The sequence below is a fragment of the Arvicanthis niloticus genome, chromosome 24 (genome assembly GCF_011762505.2).
Source record: "Arvicanthis niloticus isolate mArvNil1 chromosome 24, mArvNil1.pat.X, whole genome shotgun sequence".
NCBI classification, from domain to species: domain Eukaryota; kingdom Metazoa; phylum Chordata; class Mammalia; order Rodentia; family Muridae; genus Arvicanthis; species Arvicanthis niloticus.
In genome coordinates, this window is record NC_133432.1 from 2,139,458 (window position 1) to 2,164,572 (window position 25,115).

Below are 25,115 nucleotides of genomic sequence, written 5' to 3' on the forward strand. Positions count from 1 at the left end.
ACTTAGGACACACATCCCCCAGGAGCATTCAGCCCATGCTGTGCTTACCCTCAAAGATGGGTCTGGATTCTGGGGAGGCCGTGATGGCCCTCATCCCTCCAGAGGAGAGACTGTGCCTCAGGCCCAGCTCTCGGGCTTTTCTGAGCTGTGTGGTGTCTGACATCCCTTTCCTCACTTGCTGACTGACATCTCTGACGTGGAGTGTTTGCCCCCATAGAAGTCCTAGTGAGAAGGTGGTGGGTATTGGGTAACATCACAGAAGCATAAGCCCCAAAGCCATACCTGGGTTCAGACCCCAGCCGCTCTCTTTCCTACCGTGTGCCCTTGGGTACTTTACTCAGTCTCTCTGTGCTTCTGTTGAGGTTAATAAGAGTTCTACCTCAGTGAGCCGGCACTTGGGAGCCCCGAGCACAGCTCCAGCCTTTATTGACAGCCTGCTCTGCCGGTTGCCTCTCATATGAGACCTTCAGAGATGTAAGACATACACAAAGCATCGCTTTCACTGTTTGTCCGACCCAAGGGTTGGGGAAACCAAGGTGTGTCGCAGGGATGGGGTACGCCATCCCTGCAATAATGATTCCGCCTCACCATCAGGCTGGTGGGTGGGAGGCAAGCTGTGTAGAGACCCTCTTGTTTGAGCCTGTTGGACAGACCTCATGCGGGCATCGGCGGGCTGGCGGTGCTGTCAGGCACTGTCAAACACTGTTGGTTGCCAGCAGCTGGATGCATGGAGGTGTTTTTCTTCCTCCTGACAGCAATACCCGGCTGGGAAGCGGTCCCTGGTGTGCATAACGGTCACCCCCCACCCCCCGTTGGAGGAATTCATGAGTTACCCCGACCCTAGCCTCCCAGTTCTGGGCAAGGAGCCAGAGTCAGCCATAAACAGTCTGGGAGCTGACAGTACACCCGCAAAAACCCCAGTGTCTAGCACCTCAGGTGGGGCCTCAGCAACCTGCAGAACGGGGCTGAACAGGGAGAGTGATCTGGGGGCAGAGTGTTGACAGACTGAGGTCTCTCTCTGCTGCTGTAGGGTGTAAGGAACGGGGAAATCTGCATTGAATCCCCCAGTGCTGTGTGACCTTGGGCAGAAACTCCACCTCCCTGACCACTGGTTCCTTCCCCTGTAGACAGGTAGAATCCCGTGATCTTCTCGAGGGTGGGTGTTGGCTGAGCAGTGGAGAGGTAGCAGAGAGCTTGGGGTACTGAATATGGAGGGAAGGGATGGTTCTCTACCCCTCAACACAGTTATGAACTTCAGTGTTGGTGGTTGCCAGCTAGGCTGTGGTGGCTTCAGGGAGATGTCCCCCCCAGGGGAATTTGACAGCATCTAGATACAGCTCTGGTTGTTACTCTGAGTCCGGCTCCTCCTGGAGTCTACTGGATAGAGGCCTGGCAGGCTGTTAAAGGTTCCACTCTGCTTGAGGTGTGGCCTCTTTCTCCAACAACAACAACCCATCCAGCAATACACATCAGTAGTGCCCAGGAAGCCAAGAAACCCCTGGACAGCAAAGAGTGGCCTGGGTTCAGGACAAACCTCAGATCATTCAACAGGTGCACACCAAGGGGGTCTTGGGGGCCACAGGGAGCGGCAGGGACTGCCTCACTCTGGTGCAGTCTGCCTTCTAGGAAAGGAGGCCACAGACGGCAAGAAAAACAGTCTCAAGATGGACCAGCCTGGAAATGAGGAGGGACATGCACAGTGTATAGCCTGGGCTACAGGGAGGTCTGCGGGAGATGGAGACACATGCTAAGTTGTTATAGATGGTGAGAATGGCATTCTGGGATATCCAATCAAAGCTGCTGATGCCCAGAATGTAAACACTGTAGCTGATGCTTCATCAGCAGACTTTTGGGATCTGTAACATTGTAACATGAACTCCCGCCTTGAAGCCAGCCGTGTCCAGCAGTGCAGACTCAAGGGTAGTATTGTCCAGAGGGTTCAGAGGCATGGTTGGGGCAGCAGTATTTCATTGTGGGTGTGATGGGAGCTGGGGAGGTTTTGGATTCTGGAAGGTGAGAGTCTGTGCCACCATAGATTTCCAGTTAACTGGGGCTTATTGGGATCCAAGGTATCCAGAACATTTTCTCCTTCAGAGCTAGGATACTGGTTAGGGCAAGGGATGTCCCTGCCACCCTAGGAGGGGAGCTGGGGCACCAAGGTGGTCCAGGTTGCCTCACCCGGGGAGTCTGTTGTTCTCTGCTCAGGTCAAGGGAGGATTTATGTGCTGGTCTGGGTGCCCACCGTCTCTGTTCCGTCCCTCAGCCATTGTTCCTGAGGCCCACGGAGGTCACAAGCAGGAAGGCACAGGCTCCACCCAGGTGACTGCCCTGGCTTCCACCTTCTAGAAGCTTCTGTCTTTTGCTTCCCTCCCAGCTCTATGTGTGGCAAAGGAATGTGAATCCAAGGCCTAAACCTCAGTCTACAGACGGGGAAATCGAGGCTCAGCAGAAGGTCATGTACCACCCAAGGTCATCCATCTTGGAGGGATAATATGCAGACTCACATGGCTCTACTGAGCCAGGCTTAGGCAAGGGCACAGGGGTGTTTCCCTACCATGTACCGGAGGTAACACAGCTCTCCCACACTCCCTGCCCTGCAAGAATACAGATTTTTCTGGGTGCTCCCCATTGGCAACAGGGCTGGGCCTAGAGCCCTGGGCATCAGTATCATTATGGGGTGTGGCTGGGGCGAAGCCAGCCTTATCTCCTTAGTGGGCCTCCGGGATCCAAGGCACGGATCCTGGCCTCTCTTGATGAGTGGAAAGCTCTTTGTGTGTACAGGGGCACAGGGCCACCCTGGTGCAGCTGCTTCCTGTTGATTTCAGGTGGGTCCAGGGCCTGTCACAGATAATACTGAGCAACAACAACCCCAGAACCCTGCTGTCTCTGACCCCTGAAGCTTAGATGCTCTCCAAGATCATTCATCTCTGCCTGGGAGGACATCTCCATTTCAGCCCCTCCACCTACCCTTGCCCCCCACATCTCCCATGATATGCCATTTCCCACCTTCAGCTTCTTACTGTCTTCAGGACCAGGTGGGATTTCCTGTACAGCTGTTACAGGCCTTGATGGAGAGACATGGTTTACATCACTGATATGTAGAATCAGGGACCTGTGGGCAGTTGAGGGATGCTGCAGAGAGGGGAGGAGCCAGTGTCCCTGCACTTGGGCAGGACCAAAGGAGAGATCAGTCTGTAGTTTGGGGTTGAGATGATCCCAGGGGCTGGGGTATGGGGCTTCCTAGGTTAGCTGTGTGTTTTCCAGTGTAAGCCAGTACAAAAATGCATCTGTTGAGACATGAACATTGGTGGTTTTTTATAAATTATTTTTTTGCCCACTTATTACTTGCGTATGTGCGTACACATTTCACAGAGTGTACCTGGAGTCGGAGGACAACCTGTAGAGGTTGGTCCTCCCCTTCTACTATGTGTCCTGGAGATTGAACTCAGAGCATCAGGCCTGGCAGCAAGTGGCTTCACCCACTGAGCCATTTTGCCGGCCCAGATCCATTCATTTTTAAACCCTCTGCTCCAGGCAGCTGCTTCTTCGATCTCTGCTTGTGTGGGCTTTGGAAAATCTGCCCCTCGCTAATGTGAGGAAAGTGTTGTAGAAGGTCCCTGGGAGGCTGCTAAGAACATCTCACAGACATCGCCTGCATGTGGGTGTGGGCAGTGAAGACACAAGCCCAATGGCTTAATCACAGGCCCAACCTTGCTGCTTGTCACAAGGTGGGATGGGAGAAACACCAAGTAGGTCTTCCTTCTTCTGAGACATAGCCCAGGCTTGCCTCAAACTCATACTCTAAAGGCTGGGGCTGACGTGACCAGGTATGGTTGCTGCCTCCTGGATCCCCATTTGTTCTCCCCTCCCTCCCTCCCAGAATGCTCTTTCACACACACACACACCCCCCAACGAATCTGTATCCCAGATAGCCAGGCCTGTGTCATTTTGACTGCTGTGGTGGCTTGGAAGAAATCAGGGCTTTTGAGGAGCCTGGGGCCATGCAGTGTCAAGAAAGAACAGCCCGAGCACAGCCATGCACAGCCCAGGGGCTGAGGTTCCCTCACACCTTCCTCTAGGCTAACGGTTCTCAACCTGTGGGTCATGAGCCCTTTGGGGGCCAAGTGACCTTTACCACAGGGGTCACATGTCAGATATCCTGTCTATCAGATATTTACATTACGATTCGTAACAGTAGCAACCTCACAGTTATGAAGTAGCAGAGGAAATAATCTTGTGGCTGGGGGTGACCAACACAAGGAACCTTGTTAAAGGGTCTCCGTGCTGCACTAGGGTCCCTGCCTGCCTTGGTGCTGCTGGAACCTTAGGCTTCCCTGCCCATTGTCTTGGTTTTTATTATCCTTTAACAGGGCCGGGTTAGAAATCTGTGTGACCAGGCCTGCCTGGATGCATTTGAAGACCAGCAAGGATCCACAGTTTAATTGGGTGTGTGTGTGCGGGGGGGTCCCTCAGAAATCACATTGATAAATTCATCATCATCTCTGTCTTCAAGTAGAGGTGGCCTCAAGCGGCCTGAGCACCCCCAGCGTGGGGCAGCTAAGTTTCTCTCCCTCAGAGTAGACACCCCTGCCCGTGAAGACACGGGCCCAGGACCCTGTCACGGTTAATTGGTCCAAAGCACATCAGCCCCAGCTGATCTCGGGGTGGAGCTGTGGGGGCTACAGGGTGGGGGCTGCAAGCCTTGGCTGCTCTGGGTGTGCTGGGAGAAGCTGGGCCTTGCCCGGGACTCTGCGATGCGGGATCCTCTCCTTATCCTTGGACACTGAGCAGAGCCTGAGCTGTGGGAATGACAGCTCGCTTTAGTGAAAGGTTTTCCCTTCTTGCAGGCATTGATGACAGCCACCACTCAGATGTGTGGTGTAGCACAGGATAGGACTCTTTCACTGCTTCAAACTAGCAGGCTCAGCCAGTCCTCACTGCAAGCTATGTTGTGTCTGGACTCACGGGTAGGGAAACTGAGGTCTGGCAGGTGGTGCTGGGCTCAGCCTACCAGCAGCGACAGGGAAGGTGGGGCTGGATAAGGCTTCCCCAGGTCTCAGTCCTCAAATCTCTCTGCATGCCACACCTATAAGCCATGCCCCTGCATGCACTGGCCCCAGCCACATCCCACCAGCGTGTCCCCAATATCCCACAGCCACGCCCTCACACACCAGGCTTCATTCACCCACACCATGCCCTGTATGCCACACCACACCCCCGCATGCCACGCCCCACATGCCCCACCACAACTGATCTCCGTAAGAAGGGTCTTGACTCACACGGGGAAAATCCTAGCTATTCTGTAGTCACACAGTGGGGCTGCAGGCACACAGTGGGGCTTTGGGCATACAGTGGGTTACCCTCAGTGTCCTTATTACCAAGACCCATTTTACATGCTGACTTTGGCTAGCCTATGGTAACACAAAGCTCTGGCCCTTGAAATCGGAGGTGGATTTCCTCATCTGAGCACTGGGAAGTTGGTAGTGTCAGGTCTCAGGGAAAGAAGGCCTGCTAGGGTAAGCCTATCTGTGGGGGAACCAGTGGGGGTTAGACTCAGGGAGTTCAGCCCAGCCTAGCCTTTGGGCTAGCCTCTAACAGTGGCTCTGGGTAAGTCACCTTGCTGCTCTGTTTCCAGTGTAGGAGTAGGGGGTTTGCATCTGCAGCCTGGGCTATGGGAGGTCACTACTGCACACACTGGGCCTCAGTTTCCCCATCTGTTCAAGGCCCACACTGAGGCATGGGAAGGACCAGAATGGTATCAGCAAGTCTGGGTTCAAATCCTGTTGCTCTCCTATGAAGCCTCATGCCAGTTTTTCCCTTCTGACTCAGTTTCCCCTCTTATGAAATGCGCCCAGGAAGCTGGGGCTGTGTGAAGCATGGTCCTCTCCCCCCATGTGGTTTCCAGTCCCTCCCATGTGGTTTCTGGTCCTCCCCCCACATGGTTTCCATTCCTTCCCCTTCCCCCATGTGGTTTCCAGTCCTCCTCCCCAGGTTTTCAACCCCCCCCACACACACACATATGGTGGTTTCTGGTCCTTCTTCCCTCACCTGCTCAGCGGTTCTCTGGGATGAGACCTCTGGGCTTTAGGCACCGGGGCTACTCTGAGACTAGGGCCCCCTTTTCTTCCTTCTTCCACCATGGAGCTCCAGCCAGGCGCAGCTTGGGCATGGCAGCCTGTTTGGGGGCTCGTTCGGGCTCTGTCAGGGTGCAAGGCCTCCTGGGGCCAGGCCTTCCTCAGTCTCATGATTCCCAGTCCAGCTGTGAACTGGGCCTAGAGTAGGGGGGAAGCCCCAGGCTACAAGCTACAGGTCTGGTGATGATGGTGATGGTGATGGGTGTGACAGCTAGTGAGACATCTGCTATTATTACCTCTGACATCATCATCATCATCACCATCATCACCATCATCACCACCACCCTTCAGCTCCTGCATCTCCAAGACTTTGCTGAGTGATTTCACCACCCAGGGCTTTCACAGGGGAGGTGGCAGTTGGGTTTGTTGTTTTCAGAAGTATAGCCTGGACTGGCTTTAGCTCAGTATGTGACCCGGGCTGGTCTTCGCCCTCCTGCCTCAGCCATGGTTCAGTACACTCGTGAAGTGCACTCTTCCTGTGTGCCAACTTTGGCTTGTTCGCTTGTGGTTCTGGGGATCGGTGAGGTCACACACTCAGCACCGTTATTAACTGAGATGGACTGTCATGGAGCCCTGTATCCACGTGGTGTTGAACCCTGAGCCCTGAGCTGGGTCCGGTGACCCCGAGGATGTCTGGTGACCCCAAAACTCCACTGTGGGGTGCAGGGTCTTCATGTCAGGAGATGTGGCGGCTCTCTGTAGGAGAGACACTTATTAGGAGCTAGCTCTTGGCTGACAGGGATGAATCCAGAAGGCTATCCTGACCTCATGGCCATGGCCCCTGTGGGACAGCCTGGCCCTGTGGCCATGGCCTCCATGGGTCAGCCTGGCCTCATGGATGTGGTGGCTCCCATGGGACAGCCTAGCCTTGCCTGGCCTGGCTGGTTGTAAAGGGCTGACTGGGTGGGGTCTCGTTTCTAAATCTCATTTAATTTAGAGAAGTCAGGGGTGACAATGAGCAAATGCAAGGGCAGGATGGGGTAACCTCGGGACACCCTGACTCTGTCCTCTAGACCGTTTGCTGCAGACACTGCGTGTGTGGGCACCGTGCAGATACTGTATGTGTGCACACTGTGTTGTAGACACTGCATGTGCAGATACTGTGTGTGCAGAGTTCTCGCTGACCCTGAAGTGTGCGCAAGGCACGTGGGAGGGAACGCGGCACCCATTACTGAGAAAATTATCTCCATGGATGCCCCACTGACCTCCCTCTCTCCCTCTGGCCCCCAACCCCGTCCAGACATGGCTGCAGAGCCGGGGACCCATGCTCCTGCCTGAGGTCAACTTAAATATCACCCAGAACTCAGATATCATCTCCGAGATTCATGCCGTAGCCAGGGGCTATGAATGAAGGCCTGGGGGCCTTCATAGAGCAGAGGATATGGCTACTATCTGCCAGCCATAGCCAGGTCTAGCCTGTGCTTTCTCTTCTCCCTCTCTGGATCTAAAGCTCCCAGGGAACATTCTAGTGCCCAGGCTCTGAGGCAGGGCTGTTGATGAGTGCAGGTTCTGTGGGTGTTCCCTGTGGGTGTCTGGGGGAGCACCCGGCTGTGAGCCTGGGGTAGCACCATGAATCTGTGAGCCTGAGGCAGCACCCCTTCTATGAGCCTGGGGGACCACCCATCTGTGAGCCTGGGGGGAGCACCCAGCTGTGAGCCTGGAGAAGTACTCTGAGTCTGGGGGAGCACCTCACCTGTGAGCCTGAGAGAGCACAGTAGGCCCTCAGGAAATTCTGTGTCTTCAGTTACAAGCAGTCGTTGGCAGGTTTCTAGTCATACTGCCTTGGAGGCCCAGAGTGGTGGCAAGGCTTCCTCACTGTGGGGCTTTGTTGGGACCTGGAAAATGTTGGGACCTACTATGTGCAATACCAGAGCCAGCCCAGCGAGCAGAAGACAGGGCCCATGGTATATAGAAATCCCACTGTTGGGTTGTACAGACGAGTATGAGAAATTGGGGTGCCCTGTTACAAGACGGAGGGCACCAGGTACCATAAGGGGCATAGAGCAGCCTTGCTAAACCTGGATATGTAGGAGAATAAGCCAGGTGGAGCCAGGGGAAGAGAGAGAGAGAAGAATGAGAACCACAGGACCCCAACCAGGGGAAGGTTGGGACACTGCCACACTCCTGGGTGACAGCAGGCTATGAAGGCCATGACCACACCTGTGGAGTGTCTTTGATGAAGCTTGTCATGCTTCCATCATGACCTAAAAGGCCTAGCCTTGGCCTCTGTGCTGTTTCCTGGGGTCTTTTTCTGTCTTCTTTGGAAGGTCACAGGGACAAGGAACTTTGACCTCTGCCCTTCGAGGAGAAGAAGCTCTGGGCTCCAATCCAGCCAATGTGTCCTAGAGACATAAGCCAAACAGAAAAAAACCGCTCTCGAGGTGGAGTAAGGGTATTACCAAATGTGACTTGTCGGGGGAATCTGACAGGAGGTGAGGCCACGCTGACTCAGTCCCTGGCCTCCACCCCCGCACCTGCCTCCTCCCTTGGAGGCCTCTGCTGCCTGAGGAGTCCACACCCCACCTTCCTCGGGTTATGCTAGAAACTGCATTTGGGTGTTACAGGCCCGCTGGGAACTTTCAGAGCTAAGCCAGTCACCAGCGCTCAATCCTTCAAAGCCTTCTCCCACCCTCAAGGGAAAGATTAAGGAACATTTCCCAGCAGTCCACAGGGCGGTTGGGGGTGGGAAACACCCACTGGGGGCTTCTGCAGGTCACAGAGTCACGATTCTGTCAGCTGATTCTTGTCTTCCAATCACCAAAGGGATAGCAGCCAAGAGACAGGCAAGCCCCTGAGGTCACACAGGTTCTGGCAGACCTGACACCTGGTTTTCTGTAATGGGAGAGGAGAGCCTGGTGAAAGGGACCTCAAACTGGGCACTCTTCTTTCCAGAGACTCAGAGGTGGGCTCTCATGGAAGCCTCGGGAGGTAGGACCTGGGGGTGACCTCTTAACATAGCACCCAGAGATGTCTGTCCCCACTGCTAGGATGGACGTAAGCAAGTCCAGTGGCTCCTGAGTCCAGTGGCTGTTTTACATGATGTGAACTCTGTACTCATAAAGACCTGTGTTCACTGCTGAGTGGTGGTGGCGCACGCCTTTAATCCCAGCACTTGGGAGGCAGAGGCAGGTGGATTTCTGAGTTCGAGGCCAGCCTGGTCTACAGAGTGAGTTCCAGGACAGGCAGGGCTACACAGAGAAACCCTGTCTTGAAAAACCAAAACCAAAACAAAACAAAACAAAACAACAACAACAAAAAAACAAACAAAAAAACCCTGTGTTCAAATCTAGCCTGTCACTTTCAGTCATGTGGCCTTGGTCCCCACAGGCTGTCAGGGAGGATCAACTGGGCTACAGATGTGGCTTGGTTTGGCAGAATGCAAGCCTAGTGTGCATAAAACCCCAGGTTTGATCCTTAATACACCAGGAGCAGCCTGGCCATTCACAGATGTAATCTCAACCCTGGGGAGATGGACATGAGAGGATCGAGTCCCTCAGATTCAAGGCTAGCCTGGGCTGTGTGAGACCCTGTTTCAAAAAGACATCAGTCAGCCTTGACAGACTTGCAGCTAACCTGGGCATCCACTCCCAGGCTATCCCATCTCTGTCTTTGTCGTTTGAGGCTCAGCTGCCAGAATGCTTCTCTGGCCTGATGTGGCCGGCTTGCTCCAGCTCAGGGCATCTGTCTTCCTTCTGTGGAAATGCCTGGACTGATATATTTTTTTGTCTTGGTTTTTTTTTTTTTTTTTTTTTTTTTTTTTTTTTTTTTTTTGTTGTTGTTGTTTTGTTTTTAATTGAAAAGCATTTTTAGAGCAACTCTGGTTCACTGGTTTTATTTTTTCATTTGGAGGTAAGAAGGTGTCCTGTCAGCTAAGAGGAAAGGTAGGGTTACAGAGCCCAGTAAGGGTATTTCAGAGCCCCTAAGCATCATGGTGTCATATCCTCATGCATCTAGAGCGTGTATTGATGCCTTCTTCCGTGTATGAACTTGAGCCTCGGGTTTGAAGGTCGGCAAACTTTCTCTATACAGGGGCCAGTCGATATTTGGGATTTGTGAATTATACAACATAGTGGTTTGTTTTACCTGGGTGATGGGGTGCTCAGATTTTTGGTTAACTATTCTTTGTCTGCAAGGCCCAGACTCAGACCAGAATATCTTGAAAATAGACACAAGGAAGGCTGCATGCTATTAAAGCTTTATTTGCAGGCGTGAGCCAAGGTTAGCTAGCCTGGGATAAGCTTCTCTGTGACTAGCCTGGGATAAATATCTCTCTGACTAGCCTGGGGTAAGCCTCTCTGTGACTAGCCTGGGATAAACATCTTTAAAACTTACCTGGGGTAAGCCTCTCTATGACTAGTCTGGGGTAGGTGTCTCTGTTACTGGGTCAGGAGACAAGACAGGGCCCTCAGCAGTGTTGAGGTCTAGACTGGGGTGCTGCTAGCCACAGTTGCTGCCTGTCATCAAAATATCAGCATGAGCGAGTCTCTTAGCTGCCCTGCCCCCTGTCTGTGATCTCACAGCACACACAGGGAAACTGAGACTCAGCAGCAGGACCCACCTGACCATACCCATGCACCGTGGGGGAGCATCTTAGTATTTCCCTTCCTGGGCCTCTGTCTCCCACCCCCTAACTTCAGTGGGGCCTCGCTGATGTGAGGTGCAGGCCGTGATCATTGCGTCTGTCTGTCATGCAGGGGGAAGGCATAGGTACAGGGAGGTGTGGCTGGATGAGGTGAGGCCCCCTGGGTCTGGGGACCCAAGCTACAGGTGTGACTTGGATGCCATCCAGGGTTCCTGGTTGGCCTAGTTAAGCAAGAGTTTTTCAGAATGTCATTCAGGTGTTGTGACAGTGGCTTTGATCTCTACCTTGCTCAGGGTGGAAGGAAACCAGGGACTATGTTTTTCTAAGTCAGGAGTCTTGTGCCAAGACCAGGGTGAGGAAGGTGCAAACTCTTACCCACCTTGACATGCTCCCAGCACCCTGTCCTTACCTTGATTCCTCCAGGGCTCCCGGTTGCTTTCAGGAGGACCAAGCTCCATCCTGGATACCCCAAGACTGAGCCTACTGGGCCTCCAGCTTGCTCTCCTTGCCACCCCCCCAACCCTAAGTCTAAATCAGAGTCCAGGCAGGGTTCTGGATGTCCAGGGCTGTGTGAAGCTCTTTGTTGTTCAGAAAGAGAACCCTCCCCCACTCCCTCCCCCCACCCCCCTACGGTGTCAGATGGACCTCTTCCTCTCCTGAAAAATTCCGTGCTTGTTCTTAAATGTACCCACATACCTCCCCCAAATCCAAGTCCTCATTGAGCCCTGGCTCTTGCCCAGGCCACAGCACAACCCATGGCACAGCCCATGGCATAACCCATGGCATAGCCAACAGCACAGCCCACGGCACAGCCCACAGCATAACCCACAACACATTCCTATAGCACAGCCCACAGCACAGCCCACAGCACAGCCCACGACACAGCCCACGACACAGCCCACGACACAGCCCACGACACAGCCCACGACACAGACCATGGCACAGCCCACGACACAGCCCACGACACAGCCCACGACACAGCCCACGACACAGCCCACGACACAGCCCACGGCACAGTCCACGGCACAGCCCACGACACAGCCCACGACACAGCCCACGACACAGCCCACGACACAGCCCACGGCACAGACCACGACACAGACCATGGCACAGTCCACAGCTTAGCCCACACCACAGCCCACGGCACAGCCCACGACACAGACCATGGCACAGTCCATAGCTTAGCCCACACCACAGCCCACGACACAGCCCACGGCATAGCCCACAGCACAGCCCTTGGCACAGCCCACGGCACAACACACAGCATAGCCCACACCACAGCCCACGACACAGCCCACGACACAGCCCACGACACAGACCATGGCACAGTCCACAGCTTAGCCCACACCACAGCCCACAACACAGCCCACGACACAGCCCACGGCACAGCCCACGACACAGCCCACGACACAGCCCACGGCATAGCCCACGGCACAGCCCATGGCACAGCCTTCCACTATTGACCAGCATGTGACAAAATCTCTTCTCTGGCTGCAAACTATGAGGACAGGGCGTGGGTTGGAGTGACCTTAGAGCCTAGAACCCAGCACACTGCATGGTACACGTCACTGTCTCCCATGAGAATCTCCACAGCACCACAGTGAGGATCACTTGGAGAAAAAGGCTTGTCTGTCCTATGGACTGAATATTGTTGGGCTGGGGAGACACTCAGTTGAGAACAGCAACCTGATGTGTGAACATGAGGACCTGAGTTCAAGGCTCAGTACCAGCTGGAGAGCTAGGCATGAATACATACGATTGCAACTCCAGCATCATGCAGTAGAGGCAGGGGGATGGATGTGGCTTGCTGCTGGCCGGCTTTAGCTCCAGGTCCAGTAAGAGACCCCACCTCAAGGGAATAAAGCAGAGCGCAATGGCCCCCCACATGGACATCGTCCTCTGGCTCCTTAAGTATGCTTACAGGAGCGCAGCACACCTGCAGGTACTCCTGACACACACACACCCAACACACTGCCACTCACCCACCCTCACCACACACATATGTCACATACACACACACATCACATACCATACACACATACACCACATATCACATACAACATGCACACATACATCAGATACCACACATTCATACCATGCACACACATACCACATACATACATGTATACACACACCTACCACAGACACACATCACATGTCACACACACATTATATTCCATGTATGCACGCATCACATACAACACATACATGAACATACCACACTCACATACATACATTATTCACATACACACACACATACCACACTCACACACATCATATACCATGCACGTACACATCACATACCACACATACACGAACATACCACACTCATACACACATACATATATCACATACTATACACACTCACACATATCACACTCATACTACACACACCCCTCTCAACACATGCAAACAAACGACACCACGTGTATGCACACGCATATGCTCATGTCACCCACTCTGCACACACACTTATTATTGAAGTCACCACATCCTGGCAGAGTACGTGAGGCCTTAGAGCTCAGAGAGGCTCAGCATCATGTGTGAGGCCACCCAGGATTCAGTCTCCAGTCACTGTACAAAGAACACAAAAGACCCCTGGGGTCATCGCAGCTGGAGTCAGCACGCAGCAGGAGTGGTCACGGGTGACAGGTCACCTGGTACTCATGATGCTAGCCTTTGGGAACCATGCTCTTTCTGTCCTGTGTCCTGGATGAGGACCTGAGGCTTGGTGGGAACTTGTGGAGCTAAGTCCCCAAGTGTCAGGTCAGCCAAGAGACCACTGGGCGTATTTCAGGCCAGGATCTCCCAGAAGAGGGTCATCAGAGTTGCTCCAGCCTGGAGAGATGATGCCCAGCCTGTGGTCAGTGTCCTTGTATCCCCACTTTCCCTCTCCCACACCCTCCCCTCTCAGCTTTGCCCTTTCCTCCCTTCAGGGCCCATCTAACTGACAGCTAGCATTGTCTCAAGGCGATGCGAATTGTTTGCCCAGCTCCCCACAATGGCCGCCCTCACTTTTCTGGGCCCTGAAAGCTGGGCTCACAGACTCCTGATCCTCAGCGAGGCTTTTATCCAGCCTGGCCCTGTGCTGGAACTGAAGGGCATGCAGGGCTTTCTTTTGGGACCTGTGACAAAGGGCATAGCTGCACGGAGCGGTGTCCATGAGACAGCTTCCAAGGGGCCCCGTGTCTATCTAGTTTGGGTGATTCTTAGCTCACCGTGTGAGTCTGAGCATCCCTCCTGGAAAGCAAGGAGAGTATTGGCCAGAGGAAAGTGATGGAAATACAGAAAGGGGGAGAGGCCATGAGGGAGGTACTGGGGCCATAGTCCCTACTACCCAGGTATGGACATCTTATCTCTGCAAATGAATCCATACCAGACAGTGTGAGCATGGCCAGCTCATCAGCTCCGTGAATGTAGTGCTGTGAATTTAGTCTCCCTGGACTCAGTTTTCAATGCTGTGAAATGGGCTGTATATTTGGCCTCTATACCCTGGCTGTTGTGATGACCCAAGGTCGGCGGAGCCTGTGGCTCTTATCACCTGTGGCTGGTGACGCAGAGACATGGCTAACGTCTCTCCTTTTTCTCTGTCACGTGATACTGGGACTGGATGTCATAGGGAGAGAGCTGAGGCCACAACATGGTGGTGGGCAGGTAGCTGGGGTCAGGTGCTGCCTGATTTGGTCCCTGTGAGATGCCATGTGGGCCTCTGTCTCTTGCTTTGGGGGCCTCAGTCTTGCCCCAACCTCCGCCTGTAAGATGGACTCACTCTCAAGGAACTGAAGGACTGTAGGTCGGCCGGTATCCTAGCTACTTGTCCTGTTGCTGGGATAAGAAACAAAGCAGAAGTGGTTTAAGGAAGAGGGTTTTGTTCAGGCTCACAGCTCAGGGATGTAGTCTGTCATGGTGGGAAGACATGGCGGAGGCTGGTCACAACACACCGCTGCCAGGGAGAGGGAGAGATGGACGTAACACTCAGCTCACATTCTCCCTTTTGTTTGGTCCAGGAGCACACCGCCCGTGTGATGGAGCTGCCTGTATTTATGACAGGTCTTTCTTCTGTAATCAGCTCAGGCCAGACCATCCTCACAGGTGTCCTAGAGGCTTGAGTCCTAAGTGGCTCCACAGCCTGTGAAAGAAACAGCACCAACCACAGCTGGCATGGGGTGTGTGCCGTGACCCCTGTACTCAGGATGTTGAGGCAGGACTGTAAGTTTAGGATAGCCTGGGCTACACAGAAGGACTATACAGCACTTCCTCATATAAAAATAGAAGACTGGACACCCACCTGCCACAGTCATCAGAGAGACCTGCCTAGTGAGGGTGGGGGGTTTAACACAAGGCCATACAATGGGCAGGGTATCATGAAGACATTGGACAGATACCTAAGAGGTATTCTCTGTATCCCAGGAGCAAGAGGGCTGAGCTGTGGGCTTGTCTCCCGAAACTCAACACAGACTGTAGAGACCAGGTCCTCCGCACACAGGTGGTCCCCCTGGCTCAGCCTCTGAGTGTTGGGATGACAGCCACACCCCACCCTGACCAGAAGCAAGCTCATGGAGACAAAGCCTTAGCACTGTGGTGAAGAGAGTTGAGGGCCGAGGAGACTGTTCAGTCGGTAGAGTGGTTGGAATGCAGGGATGGAGAGCTGGGCTTGTATCCCCAGCCACCGTGTCAAGCCCAGACATGGTAGCATGTACTTATAATCACTGCACTTGGGAAGTAAAGACAGGAGGGTCCTTGCGGCTCGACAGTCAGTATAACCAAATCGATGAGCTTCAGTCTCAGTGAGAGGTCCTGTCTCAAAAAGTAAGAATTACAGAGGAAGACACCTGTGTGGAGTCTGGCTTGTACATGCTACACACACACACACACACACACACACACACACACACACAGAGAGAGAGAGAGAGAGAGAGAGAGAGAGAGAGAGAGAGAGAGAGAGACAGATAGGCACATGGGTATGCATACACACATGCACACATACACATGTACACACACAAATGCATATGTGGATACACAGGCACACACAGGCACATGCGTACATATATGCTCTCACACAAATGCACACACATATACATAACACAGAGGCACACAGGCACACACACAGGCATGTATACACATATGTACACATACACACGAACACACAAACACACAGGCTCATGTGCACACATGCACACACTTGTACACATAGGAACATGCACAGACACATGTGGACACATGCACACGCATGAATGTATGCACGCACACACATATACACACACTTGATGGCTCTTTCACAAGACCAAAGTCTTGAACAGCGTAGCCTTTCCAAAGCTCCTGCTTTTCAGCAGGCCTGAGAGACCAGTGTTTTTGGCTACATAGCTATGTGACATCATCTATGTTAGGCCCTGTTGTCAGGAATTCACCCACCTGAGCCTGCGTTTCCAGGTGTTTGATCTTGGCAGCCTGTGGGGAGGAGCCTGGATGTACAACTGCCTCCCTTTGTGCCTGCCAGCAGGGCTGGAGGTCATGTACCTTGGGTTGGTGACCCCCCATGGATCTGACAGCTGGACAGGATGGTAAGGAGTCAGCAGGGGTGTAGAGGAAGGGTGCTACAGGCAGTGTGGATAGGGCTGGGACAGGGCTTTGTGTAGGGACTGCACACAGTAGGAGAGACACAGAAAAATGACTCACTCCAGTGGCCAAGCTGCAAGTGTGAGCAGGAGACTGTAAAGTCATGGCTCAGTCCTGGGGACTGGGGAGCTATGGAAGGCTTGAGTGGGAGAGAGGTCTGTCCAGGCCTGTGCACAGTAGATGCAGAGGGAGTAGAGTGGCTGTAGGCTGGAGCTGGTGTGGGCAGGCTGGAGCTGGTGTGGACAGGCTGGAACTGGTATGGGCAGGCTGGAGCTGGTGTGGACAGGCTGAAGCTGGTATGGGCAGGCTGGAGCTGGTATGGGCAGTGTCAAGCACAGGAGATCGTCCAGCCCTGAGATCTAGCAGCCCTGGCCCAGCCAAGGTCAGAAGTCACAGGAGACAACATCTCTTCTTTTACCCCTCCTGGGTCCAAATAAAGGAAATTCAAAACATGCTTCCCTCTGTGGGAACCGGGTGAGGTGGATGTCGGGGGCGGCATTAGCTGTGTTCAGGCCCACACTCCCTCTTACATAAACCATGAGTTAAAAATACCAACTCAGCCTCAAGCTGGCCGTAGGGAGCCCCTACAGAGATGAAAGCGCCCGCTATTCTGGATCTGGCACCCTCAAATCCTGGGCTGTTGAGTGGCACGTGCAAGCCCTTTAGAAGCTTGGGTGTCTTGTGGATGCTCCCAGAGGTGGGATCACCCACCTCCCCTCTGTGCCCACTCTCCATCTGCATACTAGCTGGACCTCATTCATGTCCCCCATCTTGGTCATCCCTCTGGTGGGCAAAGAACAGAAGGCTAGACCAGAAGCCACATCCCAGGACTCAGAATGGTTTTGGAGAGACACTGAGGCAAGAGGCTACCAACAAGGTTGTTGGTGCCTGAGCACGGGCCCCAGGTGGGATCCTGGCTGGAGCTTCCATGTAGAACAGGGGCAGCCAGGACTGTTGTGCCAGCCTAGAGGGAGAAAGAAAGGACAAGGGAGGAAGTGCCCAAAGCAAAGGAGAGAATGAGCCTGAGCCATGGGGGAGAAGGGAAGAGGAAGGAAGGGAGGAAGAGAAGAAGGAAGGGGGAGGGAGGGGGAGGGAGAAGAGGAGGAAGGAGAGGAGGAGGGAAGAATCGAGGAAGAGGGAGGAGGAAGAGGGAGATGTGGAGGAGGAGGGAGAAAAGGAGAGAGGAGGGACAAAGGGGGAGGAGGGGAAGGAGGATGGAGGGAAGAAGACAGGCATCAGTGGACAGTTGGTTACAGTACTCACTCAAATCATGTCAGGCTCCTTCCAGTCCTGGTTTCTCTGCTCCCTTTGCACAGCTGGTCCTCTTTATTTGACTCCAGGGTCTGAAGCCCAAGGGTGAGACACACAGATATCCCAGTGCCCAGGTGCTGGCTGCCATTGCTGTTGGACCCACAGGGGAAGCAAGGAGATATCAGGCATCTGATCCCAGGCTGGGCTGCACTGCTTCCTCTGTTTCTGTGGCTGAAGTCTGTCTTGCTGTCTCACTGTGGCCTGAAGCCTGGCAGACAGAAGCCCACATGGGTGTTGTGGCTACAGTGTGTGAGCCAGACCGGCTCTGACCTCAGTGCCGTAAGGCAAAGCCATCTGCAATGATGACCGTGTGTGGGGTCTGTGGCCATCAGGGTTTGGTCTTGTGAAGAGGAAGGGCCTCAGAGGTCTTACAGGGGCCACCCAGAGCCAGCCTTGATCCTGGCTGTGGGCATGAGAAATCTATCTCATTTCTCATAGGAGCTTTTCAGATTCTCCTGGCCAGTCAGCTTTGGACCCTGGCTTCTGTCCTTGAGATGCCACTGTCAGTGAGGTTCATGCAGGGGATATTTAGAGATTGTCTTAGGGTTTTACTGCTGTGAACAGACACCATGACCAAGGCAACTCTTATAAAGGACAACATTTAATTGTGGCTGGCTTACAGGTTCGGAGATTCAGTCCATTATCACCAAGGTGGGAGCATGGCAGCATCCAGGCAGGCATGGTGCAGAAGGAGCTGAGAGTTCTACATCTTCATCTGAAGGCTGTTAGGAAAAGACTGGCTTCCAGGCAGCTAGGATGAGGGTCTTAAAGCCCACACCCACAGTGACACACCTACTCCAACAAGGCCACACCCACTCTAGTAAGGCCACACCTCCTCTAACAAGGCCACACCTACTCCAACAAAGCCACACCTACTTCAACAGGGCCACACCTTCTAATAGTGCCATTTTCTGACAAATACAAACCATCACGGAGATGATAGTACCCCTCCCTTCTGGTGGGTCCTGTCAGACCTCACCTATATGCATGAGGCTCTATGGTCCCTTAGCTGCTGGGAGCCTGGCTTACCCAGCATGGCCCCTCCAATAACAAATGAAGAAACAGGTACTGCAGACAGGCAGTCCAACAGCCTAGGCGTGAGGGTTCTTCACCTATCAGGAACCCCAGGCTAAAAAGAGAAAGACAACCTGTGGCTACTGCCAGCAGAGTGTACCCAGGGATCTCAGGTCCCCCTATAACCCAGGGGCTTGGTGAGGGGACCGTGCTACCTCTGGATTGCTGAAATGGAGGTGTTGGTGTTCCTATCACCTGAAGCTTAGGGACTCAGAGTCTTCCTGGCTGGGACAAGCTGGGACGTGAGCAGCTTCTTTAGAATAGATTTTTCATCCGTGGGTTGACAATCTGAGGGGCCACCCTCCTAGGGCATGATGGGTACTCCCACTGTAAAGACTCTTTAGATGGGATGACTACAGTCATGCTTGCATAGTCGAGAGCTGAAGAGCAACATTCTCTCCTAAAAGGACCACCACGTGTAGACCCTAGGCTGGGGTTGACTGCCTCGTAAGGTCCCTGCTGAGACTGGGGAGTTTTGAACCCACGCTGTGTGCCATCAGGCCAGACCCTCACCCTCTCTGAGCCACAGGTGCTTCTCAACAAAATGGAGGAGGAACAGTGCTTTGCTGGCTTGTTGCAGGATGGGATTAGACAGTTCTGGAGTCTCAGGGGCAGCAAAGGCCTGGCTCTGAGATCCAGACACACTTAGTAAATGTCCAGGAGGAAGAACATAAGCACAGAGTGACTGAAAGCAGATAGTGACCGGGGAGTGGATTAATTTGAGCCTGCCAGTCATACATGCTTAAGAAATGGAGGAGGGACCCTATTTCCTGTCATCGTCCTGGGTCTGCAGTCAGAGCTGGGCTGGGGTCTTTCTGCCCTGAGCCCACATGGCTCATCCCTGCTTTGATGATGGGTTCTATTTCTCGGTGCCTCTGTCTCTCTCTGTGTGTAATGGATGCAGGCATGGCCACGTGAGCCTGTTGAGCAGATGACCTGCCCCTTGTGGGATAGTCCACTCTGGAATGATCTAACATGGAGCAGGAAGCAGGGGTTCTGCTGGGAGTGGGGCCTGCGTGGGCTCAAGCAGAGTAAGCATGGCGGGACCAGCTAGGGCCTGCATGTGCTAAGGACTGAGTCTTTGTCTCTGTCATCTTGAGGTGTTCCGGATACGGGTCCACTGGCAAACACCAAGATGTAACCTACCCCTGAAACGTGAGCTTCTTAGCCGAGATGAGTGAAGACTAAGGTGGTGGGTAGACCACCTGACAAAGATTTAGGGAATGAGGGATTTCACAGGCTTCTGTGTGGCTCCCTTCTGATCTTCCCAAGGTCCTGTCAAGCAGCCCTACCCGAGGCCTCTCTATACCAGGCCATCACAGGGTCTAGGGGAAAAAAAGCAGTAGAGTTGTCATTGATCACAGAGTCGTAGAAATACCACTTCTGAGCCACGCAGGTCAGTCACAGAGTGGTTCTGCCTGGTGTCCCTCGGGAGGTTCCATGGGTCACCATGCCAGGCAATAATAGGTCCCAGGTAAATGCTTCTTGACTGAACGAGTGAGGGCAGATTCCATCGCTCTCCCCACCTTGCAAGTCCGGATGCCCTAGAGTGGGGCCCTAAGTCATGGAGGCTTGCCTGGTCCAGGGGGTGGGGCTTAGCATTCAGTCTTTCTGCCCTGCAGGTTAGGGCTAGGCTCTTAATCCTAGGTACTGGGTGGGGTGGGTGGGCAACTTCTTCCATAGTGATGGGGGTAAGCAGATCATGGAGTTCAGTATCTGGGTGTGCCCCTTAATCTGAGTTGGGCCCCCACCCAAATTTCGCCCTTCTGCCTGTCTACCAAGTCACCATTAGCCGGTATTCAAACCTAGCTTTCTCAGCCTTCCTGGCAGAAGGGTAGTCTCGGGTAGGGTACCTGAGCCTCTGAAAAGGAGAATTGGGAGACTGTCATTCAAACATAATAGGGCAGGGCCCAGAGTTGCTTGGCAGTGTGCTCCGAAAGCTTCCGGTCTCTATCTCAAGCGGAGGAGAAGGGTTTTGGCTTAACTCCTACTAACATGCTAGTGGCTGTTCAATGCCTGGTCCTTGGGGGCATATCTACCCAGAGACAACTGTGACCTGTGGTAGTTCCGGTTCTGTGTAACCGGCTGAGTGAGTTCCCATGAACCACCTCAACCACTGGCTTTTCCATAGTGATATAGTCTAGGAGCTGAACCCTGTTTACTACCTAAAGCACTTCAAGGCACTTTACAGTTTATACAAATCCCCGAGGGTAAGGGAAATTAGTAGATGCCCCATAGGCCTCTCCCTTGTCAGCCCAGTCCCCAAGCCACCTCTTCTGAGCCTACTCCCTGTGTCCTAAGGAGGGACAGAAGTGTCTGGATGGAAGGAAGCTACAGAGATGTGGCCGCAGAGCAGTCTGGCCTCTGCCTCACTTGTCCCCATTGACTCCTCCGTCATGTCAGCCATGTCCCCTGAGGCAGGCCATTCTACTCTTTGGACCTCAGTTTTCTTAGCTATAAAGTGAGGTGATCACTCTTAGCTCCTGGGGTGTGCTTGGCAGTCTGTCTGTTTAAGGAAGCTACAAGCGCATAGTAGGCCCACACCAGGTGTAGACACCTCGCTTCTTCAGAGTCTCTGTAAAGCCCTGTGTGCCCTCCGATGTGCTTTCAGATGGGCTTCTCGCTCTCCTGGTGTCTGGTTGGTCTTTGTCCACCAGAGATGGACAAGCTATGATGTCATCCCATCATCCCCTGCTTCCCAGAGGATAGCAGACCTGGATGCGGTGCAGTGTATTGTGGTGTGGTGGGGATCTTCTTCTATCATCCTCACAGCCCAAGCTTTGGAGGCCCTCTCTGGTCATGGAAGAAGGCCAGTTACCACCTGTCACCATCCCCTCGGCTGTCACCCCTGCACAGTCTCCTCCCAGTGGTCACTAACGTGTGTCTTCTTTCTCCACAGCCCATGACCACCCCACCAACAAGGCCTCAGCCACCCAGCCCGGCAGTCACCTGCAGTGCCTGACTGTCCACTGCACAGATGGTGACCCCAAGGCCCGCACCTCCGTACCCACCTGGCGATCTCTTCACTCTGACATCTCCAACCGATTTGGGACATTTGTGGCCGCCCTGACTTGAGCCCACGGGAGCTGCCGCCCTAACCACCACAAGGGCCTCTGTGGCTGAAAAGACTCTTTACATTTTTGTTTTATTTTGGTCTAGGTTGGTACTTGCTTAGTGGCACTCAGAATGGAAAGGGTTCATTTAAAGGGGCTGAGGAAGGTGAGAAAAAAGAACCTCAAAAAGTTATCTTAAAGAAACCGTGTGCCACACCGTGCCACACCCGTGTCATCTTCAGCAGCACACGCTGGCCGGCACAAGCCTTTTTCCTGCTAGAGAACCCCCATTTCCTGTATTCGGCGTGTGTTCTAGAAGGCTCTTGCCTTGTCTAAGCCCAGCCAGGGATACCTGTAAACACCTTTTTAAAATTCTCTTTGATTCTTTCCCCTCCTTTTCTGTTTGCTTTGTTCATCCCTACGGAGATACTGGAGGATAGTGTCCTGGAGCATTCCCCGGGTGGAATCCACAAGGTCATGGCAGTGTTGACTGGAGACAGACACTGAATAGCTCAAGAAGCTTTCAGGCACTGGGTTTGTTTGTTTTGTTTTTGTTTTTGTTTTTTTTTTTTTTTTCTGTTCCCTGAGAACTTGCAGAGAGAGGTCCTTAGCCTTTACCGAGCTTCCATTCTTCCCACTGGGCGCTGTCCCTCTGGTCCCTCTTGGATAGTGAGCTGGATGCTGGGATGCAGCCTGTCAGGGTCTTGAGCATCCTCTCCTTCACTGAAGTCACAGTACCGTCTGCCTTCTCTGTGGCCTTGTGATCCTTATGGGGCACAAGGGAGGGTCCGTCAGTTGTCCAAGGGACTTGGCCCTGCTCTCCCAGATGGCGGCCAGGGTGCCTCAGCTCCCCACTTCCACCTAGCATAGAGCACCCTAAGTGATTCCATCCCTGGGAAGAAGGATTGGGGCGGTCAGACTCAGGCCGAGACATTCTTTGGTCCTGCAAAGATCCAGGAGGGAAGGAGAATAGGTTGAGTCTTCATGATGCCCTTCCCCGGGCCTCATGTTTCCTTTGTGGGATGTCTCCTGCTCTTTTGATTTGGTTCCATTCTGATTTAAAAGCAGAGCTCTGCCCAGTGTGTCCCCCTGGGAGAGACGCTTCTGCCTAAGCAGAGAGCAGCAGAGATTGTCTAGCTGACTGACAGCTTAGTATCATCTGCACTCTGCCAACCTATGTGGCCCTCTGCTATTCTGTGGAGTCGTACATCCCTGGGAGGGTCAGGCCAGGGCCAGCACTCCTGTTTCAGCTCGGTCTTTGTTGTCAGTGTGTCTCCTTAATTACTCCTTTCTGAGACCCCCTTCCCTTTCCTAGCAAGAGGTCCGAAGCTCGGGTCTCTCCAGACGCCCATCTTGTTTGTGTCAAGGGACTTTCAACTGTGGTAGCCCCTTGCCAAAAGTGGGCTATCTCCCTCAAGTCCTCCTTCTCTAACTCGTGGCTGAGGCCTGAGCCCTCGGGGTCTGCACTTGCCGCCTGGGCAGTGTGATGGGGGGCTCAGAGGGCAGAACCAGGTGACATGGCTGGTGAGCAGGAAGGGCCCTCTGCTCTGTGCTCAAAGCAGTTAGAGGATGGCTTCCCTCCTCCACGGGCCACAGGAGCATCGCTCAGAGTTTGTGACATCTTAGCTGTCTGAGGGTGCCAGCCTTTCACTCCCCAAACAAGAATGACAGTTTTCAGTGCTTAAGGCTGGGGATGAGCGTGCTAATGGCCGTCAGTGAACTTCCCAGCATCAACTCCACACGCAGCGTGTGGCTCAGGTCACCCGGAAGTGTGGCTCAGGTCACCCGGAACCCGGAAGTGTTCAGTGTTATCTGTTCTCACTCCCCACGACCCCCGGGGTGGAACAGCTTTTAAAATAGCCTTAAGCAAAAGGACATCGTGTCATTAAATTTGGTTTAGCGGAAAGAATAAAAGTAGAAGAAAACCACGCCCGAAGCGCAGGAGCCTGGGAACACTGTAATCAGTACGCAGCCGACTCCAGTAGAGAGAAGGAAATCGCTATTGCACATGTATAATATGAACCCTTAACCCTGCGGTGCGGTGCGCGAGCCTGTAAGCTTTTTTGACTCTTAAAGAAAACCATTTCTGAATGCTTGGTTGGAAGACAGTGACTGACAATAGCTCATGAAACTGAGTGGTATTTTTCTTTCTTTTTTTAAAAAAAATATGTAAAGTTGAGTCTTCCGTATTCACGCATACTGTATATACGTGTATATGTTTTGCTGAGCAGCTTAAATAACAATAAATACAATGTTAACGGTGTCTGGGGCATGTTTGTGGGCGGGGCTTTTTTCTTTCCATAGGACCTTTACTTTGTGCACATGTGTTATGTGTGGGGTGTCTGTGTGTGCACATGTGTGTTCGCATGTGTGTTCACACATGTGTGTACACGGGCCTGCGTGTTCATGCGTGTTCACATGTGTGTGCACATGCATGATCACACATGCCTGTGTGTTCATATATGTGTTCACATGTGTGTGCACATGTGTCTTCCTTCATCACTCCCTATCACTTGTAGAGCCCTGCTTTCACCAGTTTGGCTAGTCTGGCTAGCCAGGTTGCTCTGAGGATGCCATCTCTATCTCCTGAGCATGGGGGTTACAGGTGCCCATCACACCTCCTGACATGTAACTGTCAGGCATCCAAACTCTAGCCCTCACCCTTGTGCAAGAAGCAGTGAATACCCTGAGTCATGTCTCATCCCCCATTTTTTTTTTTTTTTTTTTTTTTTTTTTTTAATATTCCATGGAATGTGGAGTGGAGGCCCTGGATTCTACCCCTCATGTTCCAGGGATGCAGATACCATCCAATTGGAGGGTCTCCCACCATCTTCTGTGGCTCAGAACTCCAGGTACAGCTCTATGATGTGACTGAGATGCCCCTTCTCTCCTTCACATCTTTAAGGACGTGTCCCCTATAGTGTGATCCACAAAATGTGCCAGTGGAAACCCAGAAGGGTTTGTTGACATCGGCTTGCTGGCCAGAGCCAGAACCTGACCTTGAACTCCACAGAGTCATGTGCCTGGGCTTCTCTCCTAGCCTGCCATGGTCAGCAGGGACACCGGATACTTCACTGGGAGCCCAGTGGCCTGCTTGTAGCCATGTGTGACTACCACCCCTTCCCCTACCACCACCCTCTTATTCTACCTAGTCGATCCCCAGATAGACATGGAACTGGCCAGCTAGGACTTCCATGCCTCTCTCTAAGGAGCAAAGAATGCTGTTTCCCACAATGCTTTGGGCCTCACCAGGGCCTCCCTGAGCCCCACTCTCCTCCGTGATACAGTGCTCTCTACAGACCCCACAAAGCTGGTCTGCCAGATGCAGAGTGGGGGGCATATGGG

General features: G+C 53.2%; 1 protein-coding gene across 1 annotated transcript in view; it reads left to right on the forward strand.

Annotated features, from left to right (window-relative positions):
* Mn1 (MN1 proto-oncogene, transcriptional regulator) overlaps positions 1–24,033 on the forward strand; it is a 39,775-nt gene extending 15,742 nt beyond the window's left edge. Inside the window, exon 2 of the mRNA XM_076922387.1 lies at positions 21,617–24,033. Coding sequence (XP_076778502.1) covers positions 21,617–21,792 — 176 coding nt within the window. The 3' untranslated portion in view covers positions 21,793–24,033. The remainder of the gene's footprint in view (positions 1–21,616) is intronic.
* The last annotated feature ends 1,082 nt before the right edge of the window (positions 24,034–25,115 follow it).